Source organism: Vigna unguiculata, chromosome 8 (assembly GCF_037176805.1).
Source record: "Vigna unguiculata cultivar grain cowpea cultivar isolate G323 ecotype 2 chromosome 8, ASM3717680v1, whole genome shotgun sequence".
Lineage (NCBI taxonomy): Eukaryota > Viridiplantae > Streptophyta > Magnoliopsida > Fabales > Fabaceae > Vigna > Vigna unguiculata.
Window position 1 is genome coordinate 7,501,148 of NC_140799.1, and position 21,959 is coordinate 7,523,106.

The 21,959-nt window shown below is 31.8% G+C and overlaps 1 protein-coding gene across 4 annotated transcripts; it reads left to right on the plus strand.

Moving 5' to 3' along the window:
- The first annotated feature begins 5,390 nt into the window (after positions 1-5,390).
- Positions 5,391-21,257, plus strand: LOC114194350 (transcriptional corepressor LEUNIG-like). Of its 4 annotated transcripts, none has more exons than XM_028084512.2 (18): positions 5,391-5,663; positions 6,099-6,196; positions 6,309-6,418; positions 9,304-9,696; positions 9,788-9,867; positions 10,287-10,362; positions 10,432-10,507; positions 10,729-10,778; positions 11,818-12,132; positions 12,266-12,472; positions 14,230-14,472; positions 14,574-14,691; positions 17,756-17,865; positions 18,065-18,214; positions 19,042-19,197; positions 19,288-19,404; positions 19,732-19,938; positions 20,808-21,257. In XM_028084512.2, exons 1-18 carry the CDS (start codon positions 5,632-5,634, stop codon positions 20,949-20,951), a joined length of 2,682 nt encoding a protein of 893 aa, XP_027940313.1. In that variant the 5' UTR covers positions 5,391-5,631; the 3' UTR covers positions 20,952-21,257. The 4 variants fall into 4 exon arrangements, with proteins under 4 accessions (XP_027940313.1, XP_085521706.1, XP_027940314.1 ...); XM_085665580.1 differs by having other exon boundaries at positions 14,245-14,472; XM_028084513.2 differs by having other exon boundaries at positions 10,441-10,507.
- Positions 21,258-21,959: the final 702 nt, after the last annotated feature.

A 21,959-nucleotide genomic window follows, 5' to 3' on the forward strand; every position in this document is an offset into this window, starting at 1 on the left:
ACTATTTTTTAATGAATATAATAATATTTATAAATATATTTACATATATGTTTATTAATTAATAAAAAGCATTTATTAATTAAAATAAATTTATGGTTATAAAGTCAAACTATGATTATATTCTTTAATTTCAATTATATATTGTCCTGATTAAAAAAATGTGATATAAAAGTCTAGAAAAGTAACGCTTTTAGTCCATTTTATTTAAATGTTTATTTATTGAACTTAAATGGTTGGATTTCTTTCTCAAACATTATAAAGTATATATTTAGCTATTTTATGTCTAAATCTCAACTTTTTAATTAACAAGAAGTTGTATAAAAGTAATTTATTTAAATGAAATTTAATAATACAATTAGCTAGTTTAGAAATAATTCCATAAAAAAATTAATTTTAATGAAAACATCGATATAATTCTTGTATAAAAAAATAAATCAGATCTTAATTTAGAAATTGCAACATTGTTATATATTAAAAAAATTTGGAATTAATTAAATATAAATATAAATATAAAAACTAAATTGAATACAAAACAATGATACTAGACCTGACACTAACATATATTCTGACACATGACATTATTATTGTTTTATCACATTAACAATGTCACATGACACAATATTGCCATGACAAAAAAAAAACTATAAAGTGACATATGACATGTCTTTAATGTCATTGACACAAATCTAACTAACATGACTTTAATTGATTTTTTAACAAATTACACTGAATCGAGACAACAAATGAGAGCTACTTAAAAATACATTCCCATATTCATGAATCTATTTTAGTTTAATCATCCCTTTTAACAACTATATCTCCTCAGATGTGTTTACTTGTGAAGAATGAATTGAGGGAGGGAGAGAAGATGAATTTGAATGGATTGGAGGGTGAAATTTAACACCTTGTTCCTTTGGGGGTGACAAAGGGTGATGTAGAACAATCAGAGGGATTCATTCCAAATGCAATCCCTTTCTGCAGGATGAAATTGGAGGATGACGTACTCCAATTTATGAAATTACCCTCTTATATTTTCGTTTTCCGATTTATTCATCTCTCCTTATTATAAAAACAACACAATGAAAATTAATAGCACAAATAAAAATTTATTATGGTCATAATACAACTTTATTACTTCTAAAATTACTATTAAAAATAAAATAAATATTCATATAAATAAATTATTTCCCACCTTATATATTAAATTTATTTTCATACAAAATATATTATATTATTCATTTTTTATAATTTCAATCATTCAATAAAATTTATAAAAACAATTATAGGTAATTTATATATCATTTTATATTACTTTTAAAAATAAGAACATTTTGGTAATCTAATTTTTGTATATATTAAAAGTTTTTTTTAATATCTTACATTAGTAAATTTAGTCACAAACTTTCACAATCTTCATTTTCTACTCGAGTCCACAATCACCTTCAAATCTTTTAACAGAAACAACATCAACTTTATCCTCTAATCATTCTCGTCTTTTTCTCTCCCTCTCCCTCAAAACATTCATTCCAAAATAACACAACCTAAAAGATCTAGAGGTGAAAGTGATAGAATTTAGAAGTAAAATTTCTTAAAGTTAGTGAGTGATTTGATGGATACGATAGATTACAAATTAAGTTTAATGAAAAGGAAAACAAGTTTACCAAATTGTCCTTAATTTTAAAAATAATTTAAAATTATAATTAAATTAATTAGATTTACTTTAGAAAAAAAATGAAAATGAATAAATTAAAATAACATATTTTAATAAAAAAATATTAATAAACAATTTTAAGAAAAACAAAATTAAAAATTATGTTTTAAACCTTTTTTATAACACTTTTGAAATTTTTGGTATTAATTATTTTTGAAATTTTTGGTATTAATTATTTTTTAAACATAATTTAAAAAGTCTTATTTTTATATTATTATCATAATTAAACCAAAAAATAAATTGAGGGAATAAATGTAATCTGTCTGGTATCTCTTCATCTCCCCTCCCTCGATCTTGCTTCCTGAAGTGAACAACTATATTAGTTGCAAATCATTCCTCTCACTCTCCTCTTAAATATTAAATTTGTCAAGTGAACATGGCACTAGAGAATCTATTTAATATTTTCTTAATTGAATAATTATTTATCAAATCTTATGTACCAGAAAATCTTTAGAATAAAAAATTTAAATTAAATAATTAATAATCCTTCTTGCCTCTTATTTTTAAAAATAAAATAAATATTTTAAATTAAATAATTAAAAAATTCTTTTATTTTCTAATTTTTTTACATTAATAATATAATAAATATTTTAAATTAAATTAAATAATAAATCATCTTTGAAATATATTTTGTAATTGTTATAATTTACTAAGTTATCACATTACTTAAATTTTAAATGGCAATTGACAAGAAAAGATAAGAGCGAGTTTAATTATTTTATTGTCAATGTAAAACTTTTATTTTTATATTTAATAATTATGATTCTTTTAAAAAGGTTTTAATAATTAAAAATAAACATGAATAAATTAATATCTAAAGAAATATTTACGTATCCATTATATTTTCACATTTTATTTAAATATTATTGATATGTATAATTACTGATTTGGTTCCCTAATTTTTTGGTTTAGTTCAATTTAGCCTCCTTATTATTGGTTGGTTCAATTTAGTATCCTAATTATTTGAAAGGGTTCAATTTGGTTATCTATGTTAAGTTGGAGTTAACACCGTGTTCATATAGGACACATGTCAAGTTGTGGTTTTTTAAAATTTTTTTTTTCTAAAAAATTATAATCTGCCACGTGTCAGGTTATAGTCGACAATTTACAATCATGATACACACGTGACGATGATAATAGTTGTTTTCAATATAGTCCTTTATTCAAATTGTTTGTTCAGTTTATTACTCATACTTTTTAAAACTATCCAATTTTGTCCTTTCCAATCTCAGACCAAATTAATAAATAAGTTTAATTATAACTTATATATATACATGTTAAAATAATTGTTTTGAATTTATACATCAATTTACTACACCTACATATTCAAATTATTTTATTTTTTACAAGTGTAAAAAATTTCAAGTGTAAAAAATTACAAAAGTAAAAATGTAAAAAATAAAATAATTTGAGTATTTAGATTAAGTGATTTGATTTATATATTAAAAAAATTATTGTAACATGTATATATAAGTAGTAATTAAGCTTATTTACTAATTTGGTCTCAAATCGGAAATGACCAAATTGGATAGTTTTAAAAAGTATGTGTACTAAACTGAACAAAAAATTTGAATAGAGGACTATATTGAAAGTAACTATTACCATCGTCACGTACGTATCATGATTGTAAACTGTCAAGTGTACAAAATTACAAAAGTAAGAATGTAAAAAATAAAATAATTTGAGTATTTAGATGAAGTGATTTGATTTATATATTAGAAAAATGATTGTAACATGTATATATAAGTTGTAATTAAGCTTATTTACTAATTTATTCTCAAATTAGAAATGACAAAATTGGATCATTTTAAAGAATTGAGGTACTAAATTGAATCAACAATTTAAATAAAGGACTAAATTTAAAACAACTATTAACACTGTCACGTGGCACGACAGTAATCTCACACGTGACCGTTTATACATTTTTAGAAAAAAAAAATTAAAAAAAAAACTGAAAAAATAATAAAAAAATTAAAAAATTCATAACTTGACACGTGTCCTATACGGACGGATACAAAACGGATACGGTGTTAACTCCAATTTAACATAGAAAACTAAATTAAATACTTTTAAATAATTGAGATAATAAATAAATTGAAGTAACCAATAATAAACCACCAAATTGAATTAAACCAAACAAAATTAGGAAAACAATCAATAATTATACCTTATGGATACTATGAATAGGGATTCCAAAACCAAAGTTTACTTAAAATAAAATGTTAACTAAATATGCAAAGAGTTCCGTTATCTGCATCGCTGTACACTGTACAATAACAACACCTTTCATTCGCCCAAAGCCTCTAGAAAAAAATAAAATAATTCCCAAAACTCTGCATCGAAAAGTGAAAAAGAATAAAAAAGAAAAGAGAAAACAACAATTATTCAATTTTGGATAGAAAAGCATCTGCACCAATCACTGCACTCATTTCTTTTTCTCCATCTTCAAATATTGACCAATGATTCCAAAGTTTACCTTATTGTCCATCACTTTTTCCATTACACATATTTTTTTCTTTAATAAAATTAATTAATATATTAAGTTAAGCAACTTAATATTTTTCTAAGTTTCACTTGTAAACAAACAATATTGTATACATAAATAAAATTTTAATATTGTTGTGAAATTATTATAAAAATTTATTTAGACAACCTTTTAATATGCAATATAATATGCTAATAATGTGTTTAGAATCACATCAAATACGTTAATTTTAGCTCTTATACATTTATACAAGTTTATTTATCTATTTCCAATTTTTCAATTAAATTTAAGTTGATTTCCTAAAATTCAAAATGATAAACAACTTATTTTACATGGAAAACACAGCTGAAAATGGTAGAATATAGATTCTTTTTCAAACATATTCTGTTTATTGTCTGTATAATATTTCAATTTAAATAAATAAGGCAGAATATAAATAATGTATAGTTCCAAAAAGTTACATCTTTTTAAAAAATAATTTATTGTAATGCATTAAAAAAGAAGTTAAAATTGAAATAATACAAAAATTCCAAAAAATTATTCTTTATGAAAAATAATTTATTATAATGCATCTATAGATATAATTTAAATTTCCAGAAGAAAACTATTTTTTTCAAAAAATATTTTATTACAATGTATTAACCAATAAGTTAAATAGGAATAATACAAAATTCCAAAATAAACTGTTTCTTTTTAAGAATTAATTTTAATAAGCTAAAAAATAATATAAAAATAAAAATACTGATTCTTTGTAATAATAGATGCGTTACTAAATATAATTGGAATAAATAGATTTTTTAATTGTGATGTTAAATGAAAGGATTAAATAAATGATCACGCCTCTAAATTTAGTCCATATTAAAATTTTATTTCCAAAAATTCTCTGATATTTTTATCATCAGTATTTAATAAACGCAATAATTTATTTATACTAATTTTAATAATCCGACATACTATAATATTATATTACAAAATAAAAAAATGTGAATACTATCAATTAAAACGTAGTATATAACTCTTACTAACATGTTAAAATATTTATTAAATATCAGGAATGAAATTTTGATGGAATTATCAATTTCAGATGATTTTGAATACAGTAAAAGTTTCTTTAATTATAAATTAAATGATGTTATTATCATATTATTATTACTATTATTATAATTATGCCAACAGAAGACTTTGAAGCTTGTTCTAGTTCTAACCCTTTTGATTTTTTCTCCTAAATCCTCTCCTTTGTGCGCTGTGCCTCCCTCGTTTCCATTTCTCTCTGTTTCCCTTTTTTTTCAGTTCTTTTTTCTCATTCCTTCTGTGTTACTCTGTGTCTCTGCTGCATCAAAAGCTCGTGTCTTTTGCAATTGTTACTGTTCAGTTTCACAAACATTCACAGAACTCATTCATTCCTTCATTACCCATCAATATTTGCTCTGTCAGCATGTCTCAGACTAACTGGGAAGCTGATAAGATGTGAGTGTTATTCTTCTATTCATGTTTTTCTTTCAACTTTCAATTGCGTGTTTGTGAGTTTTGACAAATGGGATTTTGTTCATTCTAAAAAAATATATCCTTTTTATTGATTTGGGTTCTGGGTCTCTTTGTTGCTTTTGTCTCTTTTTGGGGTTGATTTGGGTTGCTCTATTTGCTTTGCTTTGGTTGTGTTGTTGTGAATGTGTGAGGATGTTTTGATGGGCATGTTAGGGTTTTTTTGCCTCTGCAAGCCTAAGGGGTAGCTTTAGATTGGATGAAATTGTACCCTCTTGGTTCCCTGCATTTGGGTGTGTTGTTGTTTTGACTTTGACATGGGTTTTTGGTCTACTGCTTTGTATGACATGCATGGTGTAAAGATCCGAACTTTGGTTCTCATGGTTCAAACTTTACTTGCTTGCGCTGTGAGATTTTCAGGTTAGATGTTTACATCCATGATTACCTAGTGAAAAGGGATTTGAAGGCCTCAGCTCAGGCTTTTCAAGCTGAAGGGAAAGTGTCGTCGGACCCTGTTGGTGAGTTACCTTGAAATGAAGTAGTCTAGTTGGATTTAATGTTCCTATTTTTTTTCATTTTTTTAATTTTATTGGTTTGATTGTTTTTGTTAATTGGAATGTGGGGTTGCAGCTATTGATGCACCCGGAGGATTTCTGTTCGAGTGGTGGTCTGTTTTCTGGGATATATTTATTGCCAGGACCAATGAGAAGCACTCCGAGGTTGCTGCATCTTATATCGAGGTTGGTTGACTAACTTTGTATGGGTTAGTTTTACACCTAGCATATTTCTTTTTGCACAGTAAACCGCAGTAGTTTGGTTGTGCTAGTAAGTTTAGGGTAGAAAAAGTGGTATTAAGATGAACTCCCAGTTTATTTTATTTTATTTTTCGGTATTTATTCATGTATTTAATAAGGAAGTGTATACATTGAATCAATTATACCTTCAAACTGTGCGTCCTACTAATGTATGGCTCGGTTTAGCTGCTGGGGAAACTTGGGATCTTTAGATTCTTCTTTAATTAAATAAGATCATAGTTAGATCTTTATTTTTTAATTCCAGGATGCTGACTAGGTGACTGTATTATTTTGAAAAATATCTTGTTTGAGCCTGTGATTATTTGTCCACTGGTGACTACTTATTAATGATTTTTGGTGTTTTCTGAAATAAAACCATAAATTATATGCCAAAGATTTCTTTCATTTTGTTGTCTAGTAAATTTATGTCAATACTACTATGGCATATTTTTGTAAATCTAGGAAAAGAAATTTGAGAAGTTGGTTAATAAACTGGTTAACTTGTCTCTAGGCATAAATGTCTCATAGGGATCGTGACCTGTTAGAAATTCATGTTCCTCACTTGGTTAATAATATTTCTCAATCTGTGAGGTCCGCTTACGTTTCCTTCTCAACTCATGATTTTTTTTTTAAAATTGGTATTGTGAGCATGGTAGTAATTATCATGCTATACACACTACGAATTGTACGATATGATTCTTCTCCTCCACGATGCAAATTGCCAAAATACTCGTTTTTCTCCCGAATCAATCTTGAAATTGCATGAATTGCAATTCTTATTTGAATAGCACCCTGAATTGTGGTGAAATTGCATTCGGGCTGGTTCAAGTCGTGCAACCTGGTTTGATAGAAACCCTAAATTTGCTTTTTGTTTTAGTGTGAACTGAGCGGAAATAGATGCTTAATGGTTTGTCTGTACTTCCCCTCCAACCATTAGCATTAAATGAGTAGGAAGAGTGGAACAGTGGAACATCGAAAGATCAGGAAATGAGCGGGTAGTCCCTTCTACTCTTCAGTAACATGTGTTGGTGCAACGATACTGCTCCCTTATAGCTGGTCCCATCCCTTGCTTTTCATGTGCTACTGCTGCTGAGTGAGTTTTCTGATGGACTCTTGCTTTATAAAAATGGGTGAATACAAAAGGGAACCTAATATTACTTGGAAGCTATGAGGCATGGATTACGTGTATCGGATATGATACATATCCTATACAACAATATGTTCATTTTGAAAATATCAAGATACGATTAGTGATATGTATATATTGAAAAATGTATAAAATTCTTAAAAGTTAATTGATATATAATTGCAATATTGTGAATCCAAATTAAAATCACATTTATTAGACATTATCAAATATAAAATTATAAATTATTGTCATCATAAAAGTATGAGTGTTTTACAAATTAGATGCTTTATTGATAAGTATCGGTAAAGTATTTGAATATCGGATATATATACATGTTGGACATAGATGCATGACACAAATTGAAGTATTGAGACATCATAGCTTGGAAGTATTGTGAAAATCTTCTTAGAAATAGCAGCAGCAATAGTGCTTATTTCAGATGGCTATAATGCAAAGTTTGTTTAGCAGCATATAGCCATGGTAATCGGAATCTTATGCAGCAAGAATGCTTTCTTTTAGGGTTGTGGTTCTGAACTTATGTAGTAAATTCTCATCGATATAGCCACTCTTTTTGACTATGTGGTTGTTTTGTTATTAATCGTATCTTTGCATGTTTATATGTCTTATATACTTAAGTATAGGTTATGTTTTCTAATGTTTATGAATCTTACTGTTCACTATACAAAACGATTCATTATTCAAAATATAAGCTCTCCAGTACATAACTTGTATCTCGATTCAACTACCATGATTGTGATACTTGTTGCTTTTATCTTTGTAGAGGCCTTTGCATGTTAGTTGTGGTTCTAAGCAGGAATACTGATCCATGCAGGTCTGTTTGCTTGTTTTTGTAAATTGCAGAAATTTGTATAGTACACACTAATGTTATTATTTTTTCCTATGCAAGAAAAAATTTCAATCCTAAACATGATCTTAGGCATAGTAGTCAATTGCATGCTATAACAGTATTTCAGAATGTCCCAGCTACGAGATGCTCTATGGAGCCCTGTTGCTTGCAGTTTGTTGTTGTGTCTGGAGTGACATGAATCATGGCTGCTATTGCAGCTGTTGTGACTGTTGTTGATTCAGACAAAAATCCTTTCCGCCCTTGAACATTGATGTTTGGTGCTGTTTAAGCCATCTTGGGATTTCTGCTCCCCTTGTTTCGTTTGACCTTACTTTCCCAACCATCACCCCTTTCAAAGGTTGAATGACACTGGCCTCAACTTCTTTGACACCTATCATCTGACCCATGGCTCCCAGCTGCGATTCTGTGAACCCATGGCACGTCAGTTGAATTTCTGGTCAACACAAAACACACATGCCACAACTCTGGAATATAGTTCTGTGGTCTCTCTCTTTGGGACGTTTGTTGTTCACATTGAAGAGGCCTCTATGCTTTGTTTTATATTTTCATTGAGTCCTGGTAGGTGATCTTGTGTATTTTTTTCTTTAAAATAACTCACTCTTTTAACTTGTCATTATAGTAATGGCCATTCTACCAACTACTCTACTATCACACTATAGAGATTTTGTTGTTGGCTTGTACTGCTTTCTTGGACTGATAGCTGTTAGCAGGATATAGCTGTTTTTCTGATCATATTATATTTATGCTTCCCGAGTAAAATTGTTGGCATGCTTAACAAAGAAAAAAATGTGAATTATCACTTCATGTTTATAGTTTGTAAAACTCTCTTTCCAGACACAATTTATGAAGGCTAGAGAGCAACAACAACAGCAGCAACAACAACAGCAACCACAACCTCAGCAGTCACAACATCAGCAGCAACAGCAGCAGCAACAACAACACATGCAGATGCAACAAATGCTGTTACAGAGGGCTCAGCAACAACAACAGCAGCAGCAACAGCAGCAGCAACAACCACAACAGCAACAGCAACAGCAACAACAGCCACAACATCAGCAGCCACCACCTCAGCAGCAGCAGGGTAGGGATAGGACCCATCTCTTAAATGGTGGTACCAATGGGTTGGTTGGAAACCCTAGCACTGCAAATGCACTGGCAACAAAGATGTACGAGGAAAGGTTAAAACTTCCCCTTCAAAGGGACTCTTTGGAAGATGCAGCAATGAAGGTTAGGAAATGTTCCATTGCCTATTATAAAGATGAACTACTTTTTTTAATGGCATATACAATCATAACTATATTTTTGGTGTTTTGTACAGCAAAGATTTGGAGACCAACTCTTGGACCCAAATCATGCCTCAATATTGAAGTCATCTGCAGCTACCGGCCAGCCTTCTGGGTAACTTTTTAGAACTAAGCTTTTATTGTATCTTGTTTTAGTCTTAAGTTAGTATAGTAAGGTATATGCTCGGTAAAGAAGGTAGTTTGCTTGTTTAGTCTTGCTGTAGCTGAGCTAATTTAAGTTTGAACTGAAATCACATGAGCTGAAGCTCACTTCATCAACATGAGACAAAAAAGGGATCTTGTATGGTAGGCAATGTTGAAGCCAGATTGACTTTTCTGGAGAGTAGGGACCAGAGCTGAAAGGGTCTGCTCCTTCTTTGGCTTTGAATTAGTAGTTATTTATTTGCAACTTTATTTATTTTACTGGGTTTTGAATATCTATTTGGCATTCCATTAATTATATTAGTTTTCGGTATTCTCTTATCTTTAGAGCTACGCATGTGACTTTATTAGTACTAAATATCTTGATTTCAGCCAAGTTTTGCATGGTGCTGCTGGTGCAATGTCTCCACAAGTTCAAGGTCGTAGTCAACTACCAGGGTCTACTCCGGTATGCTAGTGTTCTTTTACATCTCACAATATTTCTTATCACCTGTTTAACTATGACTTTGCTAATCAGGATATAAAGAGTGAGATCAATTCCGTTATAAATCCCAGAGCTGCAGGTCCTGAAGGATCATTGATAGCAATGCCTGGTATTATTTCATCACGTCCTTAATGTAACTGGTTATTTTATTAATTTGGAATCTCATCTGCATGCATTTATTGGTGGTATATTTTTGATGTAGTTGTTTCATTACAATTTATTCACCAGTCTGTTGTGAGAATATTTTGGGATTTAATGTTAAAACTGATATTTTTGGGATATCATTACTTTCACACCCAAATTGAATTAACAGGAGATTTTTCGTGTCAGGTTCAAATCAAGGTAGCAACAATTTAACTCTAAAAGGGTGGCCACTAACGGTGAGTAATCTTTTTTATTTTAATGTATATTTTGAATTAGATGTTACTGTTAGTGGAAAAAATCTTGTCTTCCTAAACTTTTTTTAAACTTGAGAGTTTGTTTTTGATGTTATGCATGGGAATTGGAGCTATTATCTTTTTACCCTAACCATATCCCATCTATACTGCTTGAGAGCCATTATGAGGTGGCAGAAGTAGCCTTCCTTGTTAACCTTGCACAATCTCCCTCGGTTGATAGAAATAGCGGCCTCTTATCTGAAGTCTTAGCAATCACCCTGTGAACTTTGTGTCTTTGACAATTTTAGTCTTTGTTTGTTTAGGGTGATTTGGATGGAGAGATTTTAGATAGGAGATAATTTGGATGAATGTTTAAATATTTCCATTGTTTGTTTACTAGGAAATTTGAAAGGAGAAGTGATAAAAAGTCCATGAGCCCCACATTTTTTTAATCTTGAACAGTATATATTATTACGCATCTTAAAGAACAATTTTGAAAGGCACGAACTAAAGAATACAAGTGTTAGTTAGCCATATTTTTGTATCAGACAAAATTATTTAAATCTAATTTAATTTAAAGAACATAAATTAGAGCATGAAAATGTTTTTTTTTGAAGTAATTAGATTTAAATAGTTGTTTTACGTTTAATGCACATTTATTAGAAACTAATTAAGTATAAAATAAATAAACATGTAATTATAATGCATATTTTGGTAGATTTGAATTAAAATTATATTTGATTTAAAATTAAAATTCATCATTTATACAAAATTATATTTTCATAATATTTATCATCTGTTTCCTTCCTTTCCCGCATAGCAAACAGCTGAACTGAAATCAACTTATATTGTTCCCTACTAATTTTACCAATCTGCACAATGCAAAATTCTACCCAAAAATCGCTCAATTACTATTTCTTCATTTTTCTCCCCTAATACTTTCCCCTCAAATCTCTTTCTATCCTACTGGAGTCTTAATGATTAAGCTAAAAATTGAGTTATTAAGATGCTCTGTGTTTATCCTTTTTCTATTCCTTCTTAGGGTTTGGAGCAACTACGTTCTGGTATACTTCAGCAACAGAAACCTCCTTTCATACAGTCTCCTCAAACATTTCATCAACTTCCAATGTTGACACCACAACATCAGCAACATCTAATTCTGGCACAACAAAATTTAGCATCACCATCTGGCAGTGATGACAATAGAAGGCTCAGAATGCTGCTGAATAACAGGAATATGGGTGTAGCTAAGGATGGTCTTTCGAACCCTGTGGGTGATGTAGTATCAAATGTTGGATCACCTCTTCAAGCAGGTGGCCCTGCTTTCCAGCGTAGTGATACAGAGATGCTAATGAAGGTGTTTGTTCTCTTGAAATTTGTCATTCCATATTCTTAATGGTTCATGCATAGCTTTTTAAAATGTCCTACTTATAATTGCTTGGATTTGCCGGAAGTGTCACCAGTTGCATCTTGTAAATGTCTTTGTGTAGTTGAAACTGGCACACTTACACCAACATCAACAACAGCAGAATGCCAATCCACAGCAGCAGCAACAGCAACTGCAACAACATACTATATCAAATCAGCAATCTCAGTCCTCAAATCATAACATGCATCAACAGGATAAAATGGGGGCAGGTGGTGGTAGTGTCAATGTGGATGGTAGCATGTCAAACTCCTTTAGAGGAAATGATCAGGTCAGTCCTTTTATGGTTGCCATTAATATTGGAGAAATTGAGGCTATGTATAAATTTTCAATTCCTCTCTTATCAAATCATTAGTACAATACACCAATATATATTATTTATTTATGGAGAGGGATTAAATTACATATATGTGACTTTTACCAGTTATTACTCTATTCAATAACTTTCAATCAGATACTATTTTGTCAAAACCATTGTTAGATTGAAAGATCTTTTCACAAAGATCATGTATACAAAATTTTATAGTAGTCTATGACTATTTGATACCTGATTCACACACACACACACACACACACATATATATATATATATACATATATACTTGCATACATAATATAAAAAATCTTGATAATATAAGATTTTGACTTGTAATATAATACATAACTATTGACTTTGGACATTGAGTGATAGGTGAATTTCTGTAAATAATTTGAATTTCTTTAAATAATTCTTTACTATTAATTTCTTTAATTCTTTTGAATTTCTGTAAACATCTAAATTTAAATTTCATGTATATAACCGAGTTTATATTTGATTGTCAAACCGCTTCTATTAAATGTTGGCATTATCTTATTTCGACTGAAAATGTTGTTAAAATATTTAATGAAGACATTTTAGAAGTATTTTTTGAAATGCAAGATAAAATTTGTCATGCCCAGAGAGTAATTTAGAGACTCATTCAAAAATCAACAGTTACAGGGGTGCATTTTGTTTTTTCTGTTCTACAGCATGTGTTTTTAATTGACGTTTATACACACTATAATGTGACACTGCAAATTACAATATAGGTTGTAATTGCGAAATATTGTAAAAAACAGTTTTATAATATAATAACTTTCATGAAATTTCCTGTTTATGCAATTTTGTTAATTTTTAACTAACTCATTGTTGTTCATGTTTTGATAACCTTTTATTTATTCACATTTTAAATAAATGCTTTATTAAATTTGTAGCTTCACATTGCCATGTACAAGTCATTTTAAGATTAACGAAAAATAATTTATGCTGAAAGAATTATGTGCATTTTAGTTTTGTAAAAAATATATTTGATATATAGTGTTTGATATTTGAATAATTGCATACAGACAATAGTGTCATTACTTGTTTCTCAAAGCTATTATTTTTCCTAAAGTTATGGTTAATAGTTAGTAGCTTGTTAGTTTCTTTAATGTTTAAGGGAATTATCATGTGTATGGGAGATTCTTGGCAATTAGCATATAGTAAATAGTGATTTTCTGATGCATGGAGTTTGTCTCTTATGTTTAATATATTGAAAGAGCCATTCATTTATTGATATTGTTAGTGTTTTCCTTTTCTCTTAATTTTGAATACTGCGGATTATGTCATGATTTTTATAATTTTACTACAATGGGATTTGGAAGCTGTTTTGCAATCCATCAGGGATGTTGTATTCGTTTACTTGTCAATTCCTGAATTAGTTGAGCTCAAGTATTACATTAACTTCTTTAACCTCAATTTTTCTAAACTTGAGTAGTAAAAAGGTTTTGTGAAACTTTCAGATCAGATATGCAGTAATGCATTGGTAAAGCGGCAACAGAATTGAACCTGTAAAATGCAACTTCCACACCACTTGTTCGTTTCATTGAATTTTTAACGCTATGATTATTTCTATCTGATCATTTGAGCACAAATTTATGCGCCTGGATTTGGCAGACATTAATCTAGTGTATGTTTATAATCTTTCATTAATTTGATTCCTAACATGGTTTCTTCTAAATGCGTTTAAGGTTTCCAAAAGCCAGACTGGGAGAAAGAGGAAGCAGCCTGCATCTTCTGGTCCTGCCAATAGTTCTGGAACAGCTAATACAGCTGGCCCATCTCCAAGTTCAGCACCCTCGACTCCCTCAACTCATACACCCGGTGATGTGATGTCAATGCCTGCTTTACCTCATAGTGGTAGTTCTTCGAAGCCATTGATTATGTTTGCTGCCGATGGTGCTGGCACTCTTACATCACCTTCAAACCAGTTGGTAAGTGGCTTTCAATCGATGGAAGGAATAATAAGTTCCTTCCATGTAGGCTCATTGTCATTCCATTTTGGCAGTGGGATGATAAGGATCTTGAATTGCAGGCTGATGTGGATCGTTTTGTGGAGGATGGATCACTTGATGATAATGTTGAGTCTTTTTTATCCCATGATGATAATGACCCGAGGGATACTGTTGGTCCTTGTATGGATGTAAGCAAAGGTGCAGTACCATTGTTTTTATTGGCAATAAAAATTTCTACCATTCCCCTTGCTAAGGAGATTCTTAAGTGCATATAGTTAATAAAGCTTCCCTCACTTGAATGCAAAAAAATAATTTATTTCTCTTCATAGGTTCTTGTTTATTAGTGGTAGATTTTGTTAAGTATCTTAAATATTAATTTGTTCATATGCTTTCACCCAATAACTCAAGGTTTTAGCTTTTGGGATTGTTGGTTCATGGCATGGTTCATGGCATGGCTCATTGATCAGGTCGTCTAGAATTTGATCCTTGTTGTCCTTTGTTGTGGTAAATAAGTTAAATTTCATCATAAGGTAGGGTGGGCCTATCATAGCAGAGTGGTCGACTGTGACACTTTAGCATGAAAAGATCTTCATTAAGTTGCGACTTTAAAGTCGCAACTGTTTGCTATTGAGACAATTAGAGGAAATTGTTTGGGCCTTGGCACGTGAAAGTTGGAGGAAAACCTGTAAGTGTTCTCACTATGTAATTGTTAGTGAGGGTAGTTTTTGGGACTTTACATTGTTTTTGGGTTTTATTGTACCTTTGGAAACAGAGCCATTTCCCACACAAGATCTAAAGCCTCAAACGGTTGAAGCTTCTCTGTACCACCTCCCTACCCACACACCCTCCTTCTTTCTTAATAGTGGTAATTCTCTGGTGGATCCTATGATCTGTAAACACCTAGACACTTCTTCCCATGTGGTAGTCTCACTATTTTGAACAGCCAGTTCACAATTTCTTTTCATACATAGATTTAGACAAGGTTTCTGGTGAAAGATCCTTGCTATGGGTCTTTGGTCCTCCATGAGGATTGCACCTATCCCATAAACAGAAGCGTCAGTCAGCCACAAACTCCTTGGTGAAAATCCTACAAAGCCAAAACTGGGAAAGAAGACAAGCAACCCACTAAAAGGCTTTTCAAGGTGAAGAGTGAGTGAAGGTGAGGAACTCCATCCTTAGTTCTGATGCAACTCCTGTCCGAGTGGTGATTCCCTTATCTATCCATGAACTGGATCTTCTCCATTGAACACAGGCAATTCTACTTGCTTCGAAATTTGAAGGTCATCCAAAATTGTTACAGTGGATGAAGAGCCTCCATTTGGTGTCAGCATTCCTGCATATGACAACTTTAGTTCTTGTTGCTGAAGAATCCATCTCACGTCTTTGTATGCAAAGTTTAAAGGGATTTGGTGATCTCATCAACACTAGTAATTGAAGGATCCAACTGCCTGGAGTTTTCCTCCGGGGTCGAAACATGACAACAAACAAATTAGTCCTTTCTGAAGCAATGGGACCTGGTTTTTGAGACTTGAGTCAACCCTGCCTCCAAAGCTTATAATTGTGAAGTCATTCTTGTGTGCTTACACCATTTGATAGCAACTACTATCGGTCCTGCATATATTTCTATATGATTAATCATACAAAGGATAATAACTGAGAGCAGTAGCTCCCAGGTCAGAGAAGAATCTGTAGCCCTGACAATTCCGTTCCTGACATCATCTCTCTTTAACTAACTCATCCCCCACTTTACCTATGAGCTGTTTGGTAATAGTGGGCCTAACTAATCTTAGACTATACACTTGAAGGGGTTTAGAGGCTTTTGGAATTTGGATCGGGTTCCTGAGTTTCTGGGGAAAAAACACACTGAACAACAGATTGGAGGTGACTCTAGATCTAGAACAAATGATGCGGCTCAGGGTAACACCACTGGAATGTCTCCTGCACAAACTAAAATACAGTAATAGCAAAAAGTAGGGACGATTGAAATTTCTGGTGTATTTCCAAAGGAGATAAACTTAGCACACTCTGAGTACAATAGAAATCAGACAGAGAAGAGAACATTCAGAAAGAGAGATTCATAACTAACTTCCTTATCCTTTTTTTCCTCCCTTTTGCATACATATACCCCTTAGTCCCTGTAACGCGCTGGTTTGTTTGCAATTCTGTTACTTTTCCTAACAACCTTCTCTCCACTTTTCATATTTCTCCTATCCATGGCCACGTGTCCCACTGAAATTTTTCCCTGCGTCATTACTCACAATAACAACCACCCCTGGAGTAGGTTGGGATGGCTTTGGTGAGTTTGTTTGGGAGCCCTTTTCTCAACTGTACCATTACTCGATACCTGAAGCTATCTGTTCACAACAAAGCTCCTTTCTTCCCCTCTTACTGTTTAAGCTAAATCCGTCTCTAATAATATAACCATGTTGCTATTTCTATTGGCTTTCCTATCGAACTGAGGTTGGATAAAAAAGTATTTACATAAAAGTTGTATAAAAAACTATTTACAGAAGGGGCTGTTTAGCATGGTTAATAAGAGGCACTGAAAAAATTGGTGCCAGACTGACTGACACAAGTCCATCAGAGCTGCAACAGCAGAGACACCACTTTGGTCTGGTCAACCAAGCCTCGGAGATAAAAAATAAAGCATGGAATCCAAAAGGGTGGCTCCAACTATGGTGTCACTTCTGCTGCTGCAGCTCTGATGGCCTTGTGTGAGTCCGTCAGCGGCACCAACTTTGTCAGGGCCTGTCTTATTCCATGCAAAATAGTTGTTTTATAATTTTTATGTAAATACTATTTTTCCTCCTCGGATCCATACAAAAGCCATTATATAACTGCTTTGCAATGCAACTAGTTATATAGCTCTGGGTTCCTATCAACTCACATGCAGCTTAGATTGCATAAAGCCAATCAATAAAATGTGGTCCAAGGACCATCGGCACACCTAGGATGTAAACATTCCGCATGTCATCAGTAATATTGATATTAAGTGCTGTAGTCCTAACTTTAAATGAAAGGCTGGACCATATCCTAATGTAAACTAGCTCATTTTGCTTAGTTGAACAAAATGTTTTGGACAACACCCTACAATGCTCATTAGGCCAAATTCATATATGTCAAAGGGCTCCTTGATTACTCTGGATTTATTGTATTGAAAGCTATATACTTTGTTTTTGAAGGTGGTTACTCTTTAATTTATTGACTTGCATAAATAGTTATACCTGCAGAAACTGAGGCCATTGGTTCACTTTATTTTCAGGTTTTACATTTTCTCAGGTGAATTCTGTACGTGCAAGCACTAACAAAGTTGTCTGTTGCCATTTCTCGTCTGATGGGAAATTGCTTGCTAGTGGTGGACATGACAAAAAGGTTAGTTTATACATTATTCTGGGAAATAGTTTTATTTATTGCTTTCTTTTTCAACCAATTTCACGCAAATTTGCTGTGAACATAGCATTAATCTGCTTTGAAAATTTAAGAACAAAATTATAAAAGCCTCTATTACTTAATCTGTTTATATATAGAATGTAACATTTTCTCTCTCCTTTTTTTTTTTTTCATAATGCAGGCTGTTTTATGGTTCACAGATACTCTAAAACAAAAGGCTACTCTTGAAGAGCATGCTTCTTTAATCACTGATGTCCGATTCAGTCCAAGCATGCCTCGCCTTGCAACATCTTCGTATGACAGAACTGTCAGGGTGTGGGATGTTGATAATGTTAGTTCATAATACTTATTTTACTCTAATAATACTGGTTTTCCCTTTAGATTTAATATCTATATTTTGTAATAACTTGGCTATGCATGTCATACAAATAAGATTTTCTCTGATTCTAAAGCATGGCACACAGGTGCTTGCAAAATGTGTTTGCTTTTCTATTCCTGAAAATATGTACTTATTGAAATAATTACAGTATATCAATTTTTTTCTCGTTTCTTGATATAAATTTAATTAATTACACTATAAAGGATGACAGAATGCATCAAATTACTCCTGTCCATAGTGAGCTATGGATTTGAAACGTAGTCCATGAGCTGAGTTCCTGGAATATGATTTCTTAAGCATGGTTCTCTGTAGTATAATGCTACAAGGATGTTGCAACGAAAATGTTATTCATGGCTCTGTATCTAGGAACCTCAATTGGCTACAGGTTATCGCACTCTGATGGGGATACACTGCTTTGATGTTCTTTATAGATGCTTAGGAAGTTACAAAGTGAAGTTATTGAACTTCTTTAATCATAAAACATGATTTTTCAGTTTTTGGTGATATTTAGTGTTAGCAGATGTAGCTTGAATTGCATTATGAATTCTAACATCCCAATGATCTGTGTACAAATCTGACTGCTTTCGTCTATTTACAGTTATATGTGATCTGGAAAATTTTTCTAGTTATTGTGGGTAGATTTGAATGCCAGGTCTATTTGTAGCTGGGATGTTGCTAATGATTGCAGATTATCTGGATTTTGATGGGTTATGTGCTTGCGTTTTTCATTCTTTGTGTTCTGCTTTAGCTGATATTTAATTCCTTAATTCCCAATGCAGCCTGGATATACGCTTCGTAGTTTTACTGGTCATTCTGCATCTGTTATGTCACTAGATTTTCACCCTAACAAAGATGATCTTATCTGCTCTTGTGATGTCGATGGTGAGATACGATATTGGAGCATTAAGAATGGCAGTTGTGCTAGAGTCTCAAAGGTAGAATCTTAGCATATGCATTTGTTTAATTGGTTGTGTATTGTGTTTTCATTTTAGTTTGCTAAACTGACAAATCTTCCTTCTGGTTAGGGTGGCACTGCCCAGATGAGATTTCAACCTCGTCTAGGGAGGTACCTAGCTGCAGCTGCTGAGAATGTTGTTTCAATACTTGATGTGGAAACACAAGTATGCCGATATTCATTAAAGGTTGGTATGGATTTTTCTTTTACGTATTGCTAGAGTTAGGATAAATCCTTCCAGTTAGACATGCTCTTATTCTTTAGCGTGTGTGTACTGTAGTCTAATGCTCCTCATGCTATCTGTTTGCTTAATTGTCTTTTCTGGAGGAGAGGTCTTGGAAAAGAAATGTTGGTTATTTTTTCTATAAGAATCAAATACTTGTGACGGGTATATATTTCAAAAACAACTTTGGATTAGATATTTGTTGTTTTGGTGACTTCAGTAATTTGTGATTCTTGTAAGTCTTATCTTACTCGAACTTTACTCATGTATCTTTGATTTTAATGATTGTAGGGACATACAAAATCAATACATTCTGTGTGTTGGGATCCTTCTGGGGAGTTCCTGGCATCTGTCAGCGAGGACTCTGTCAGGGTTTGGACTCTTGGATCAGGGAGTGAAGGGGAGTGTGTTCACGAGCTTAGCTGCAATGGCAATAAATTTCACTCATGTGTTTTCCATCCAACATATTCTTCGCTTTTGGTAGTTGGTTGTTACGAGGCAAGTATAAATCCTTTTCTTATTGTTTCCTTTTAATAAGTATGGTTGTAATCACAAATTTTTGGGAATTAATCTAATTAATGAATGGAATTATTTGTTTGAAATGTTATGAAGTAGAATTGATTTTGAAATCCTTTTGGATTTACGTTGTGTATTTAGATATCCACTCAAATTTGGTTTGATTTGATTCTCATTTGATCAGGTTTTAGTTGTAATTATTTGGATTTCATGTTCATTAGTTGACAAGGGTAACGGATAAAATAAATTCAATTAATTGTTTAGACCTTCCAACCCTGATTTATGAATAGTTTCAAATCCTATTCTTTTTTTTATTATGAATTCTAAAAACATAACATTTGTTTGCTAAAGGATTCTAATTAAACCAAATCAGATAATGTTTTAATGAGATTATTTTTGGGGGTAAAAAACTTTTTTTGAAGGATAAAAGCTGTTTTGAAAACATCTGGGGGTTCCCATGCGTGATTTGGAAAATGGGTATTCCGATTCATGATTTGAATCCCAACTCAACTACTATTCTTTCAAATATACCTATTTCATATTTTTCTTGTAAATGTGATTCCGTTATTAATATCTCAATTTTGTTTGTTAGTTGATACGAACTTGTTTGAATACAAGCTAAAGTGTTTTTGAGAGCTTCTTTACTGAAAATATAGGGCTTTGTTTTCGGTAGAGAAGCTCTAAAGCTCTTATAGCTTTGTATTCAACTGACTCCATGGTGATTTAGAAAGATGTTGGAGCTGACTTGATTATATTCTACCATGTTTCAAGTCCTTGACAAATAGTATTAAATCAAATCCATAGCAAGATTTGTAATTTTGACTTGTTACAATTGATACCATAATGTGCAGTCATTGGAGCTGTGGAACATGACTGAGAACAAGACAATGACTCTATCCGCTCATGAAGGTCTTATTGCCGCATTGGCGGTTTCTACTGTAAATGGTTTGGTTGCTTCAGCCAGTCATGACAAGTTTGTGAAGCTGTGGAAGTGACATGGTTGTGTCTCATCAATACAGGTTGTTTTATCAGTGTTGATAATGAATGATGTTTGTAGTTTGTCCTCCTTTTTGTAGTTTGATCAACCACCCCTCACAACATATTTTTAGTTTATGTTCCCTTTATGTAGCTTGATCATTAGTTTATGTGCCCTTCTTTTATGATGTAGCTTGATCAGTCATCCTTCCCCTTTTGCCGTTTGGTATAATCTGATTTTCTATGTAATCATTAATACTCACTTTTGTAATATTGTCACTCCTGTTGTACTCTGTTTCATATTTGTTTTACTTGGAGATTTCTAATCTTGTGTCATCCAGATTTATTGTTATAATTATGACTGCTAGCACCTCACTTCCGATATTCATTGTAATATATAATTTATTATCGGTTATAATTTTTAAAATCTGTAAATTGAGTTGAAGTAATTAAAGAATCTGTTAATAGTAAATGACATGTTTTCTTTTATAGTGGATTGCAAGCATTTCTCTTATTATTAGACTGGAATATTTCTGGTACCTGAAATATGATCATGTTTTGCTTTTCATATAATGTTTTTTCTTGACTTTGTTCTTTGAATTTTTGTCTTGGTTTTGGTATTTGTAGTCCCTCTAAATATTTTGTTTGTCATTGTATGGATTATTTACTTTTTAGTTCTTGAATATGTTTAAATGCACAATCTCAACATAATCATAATATTAGAAGGATTGAACTAAAGTATATAATTTTCTCGGTTTAAAACAAAATGACAGATTGAAAAGAAGTTTTACAGGAATCAATATTTAAGATTTTTATATACGAACCAAAAGCAAAATACAATTATGAGTTAAGTATTGAAACACATTTAAGTTTTTTCTTGTGCATAATCCATATCTGCAGCAACTCAAGTTGATATGAAAAGGGAACATTCAGAAATGCAAAGAGGCAATATGTGCTGCATCTTTGTGCAAAAAGGGAACATGTGTTGGTCACCATTAATGTTGTTGAGTGTAGCTTTGATAAGAAGT

Coding starts and splice junctions, on each gene's coding strand:
- LOC114194350 (XM_028084512.2), top strand. CDS start 5,632: ATGTCTCAGACTAACTGGGAAGCTGATAAGAT. Junction 10,779..11,817: donor TAAAAGGGTGGCCACTAACG/GTGAGTAATCTT, acceptor ATTCCTTCTTAG/GGTTTGGAGCAACTACGTTC. Junction 12,133..12,265: donor ATACAGAGATGCTAATGAAG/GTGTTTGTTCTC, acceptor GTCTTTGTGTAG/TTGAAACTGGCACACTTACA.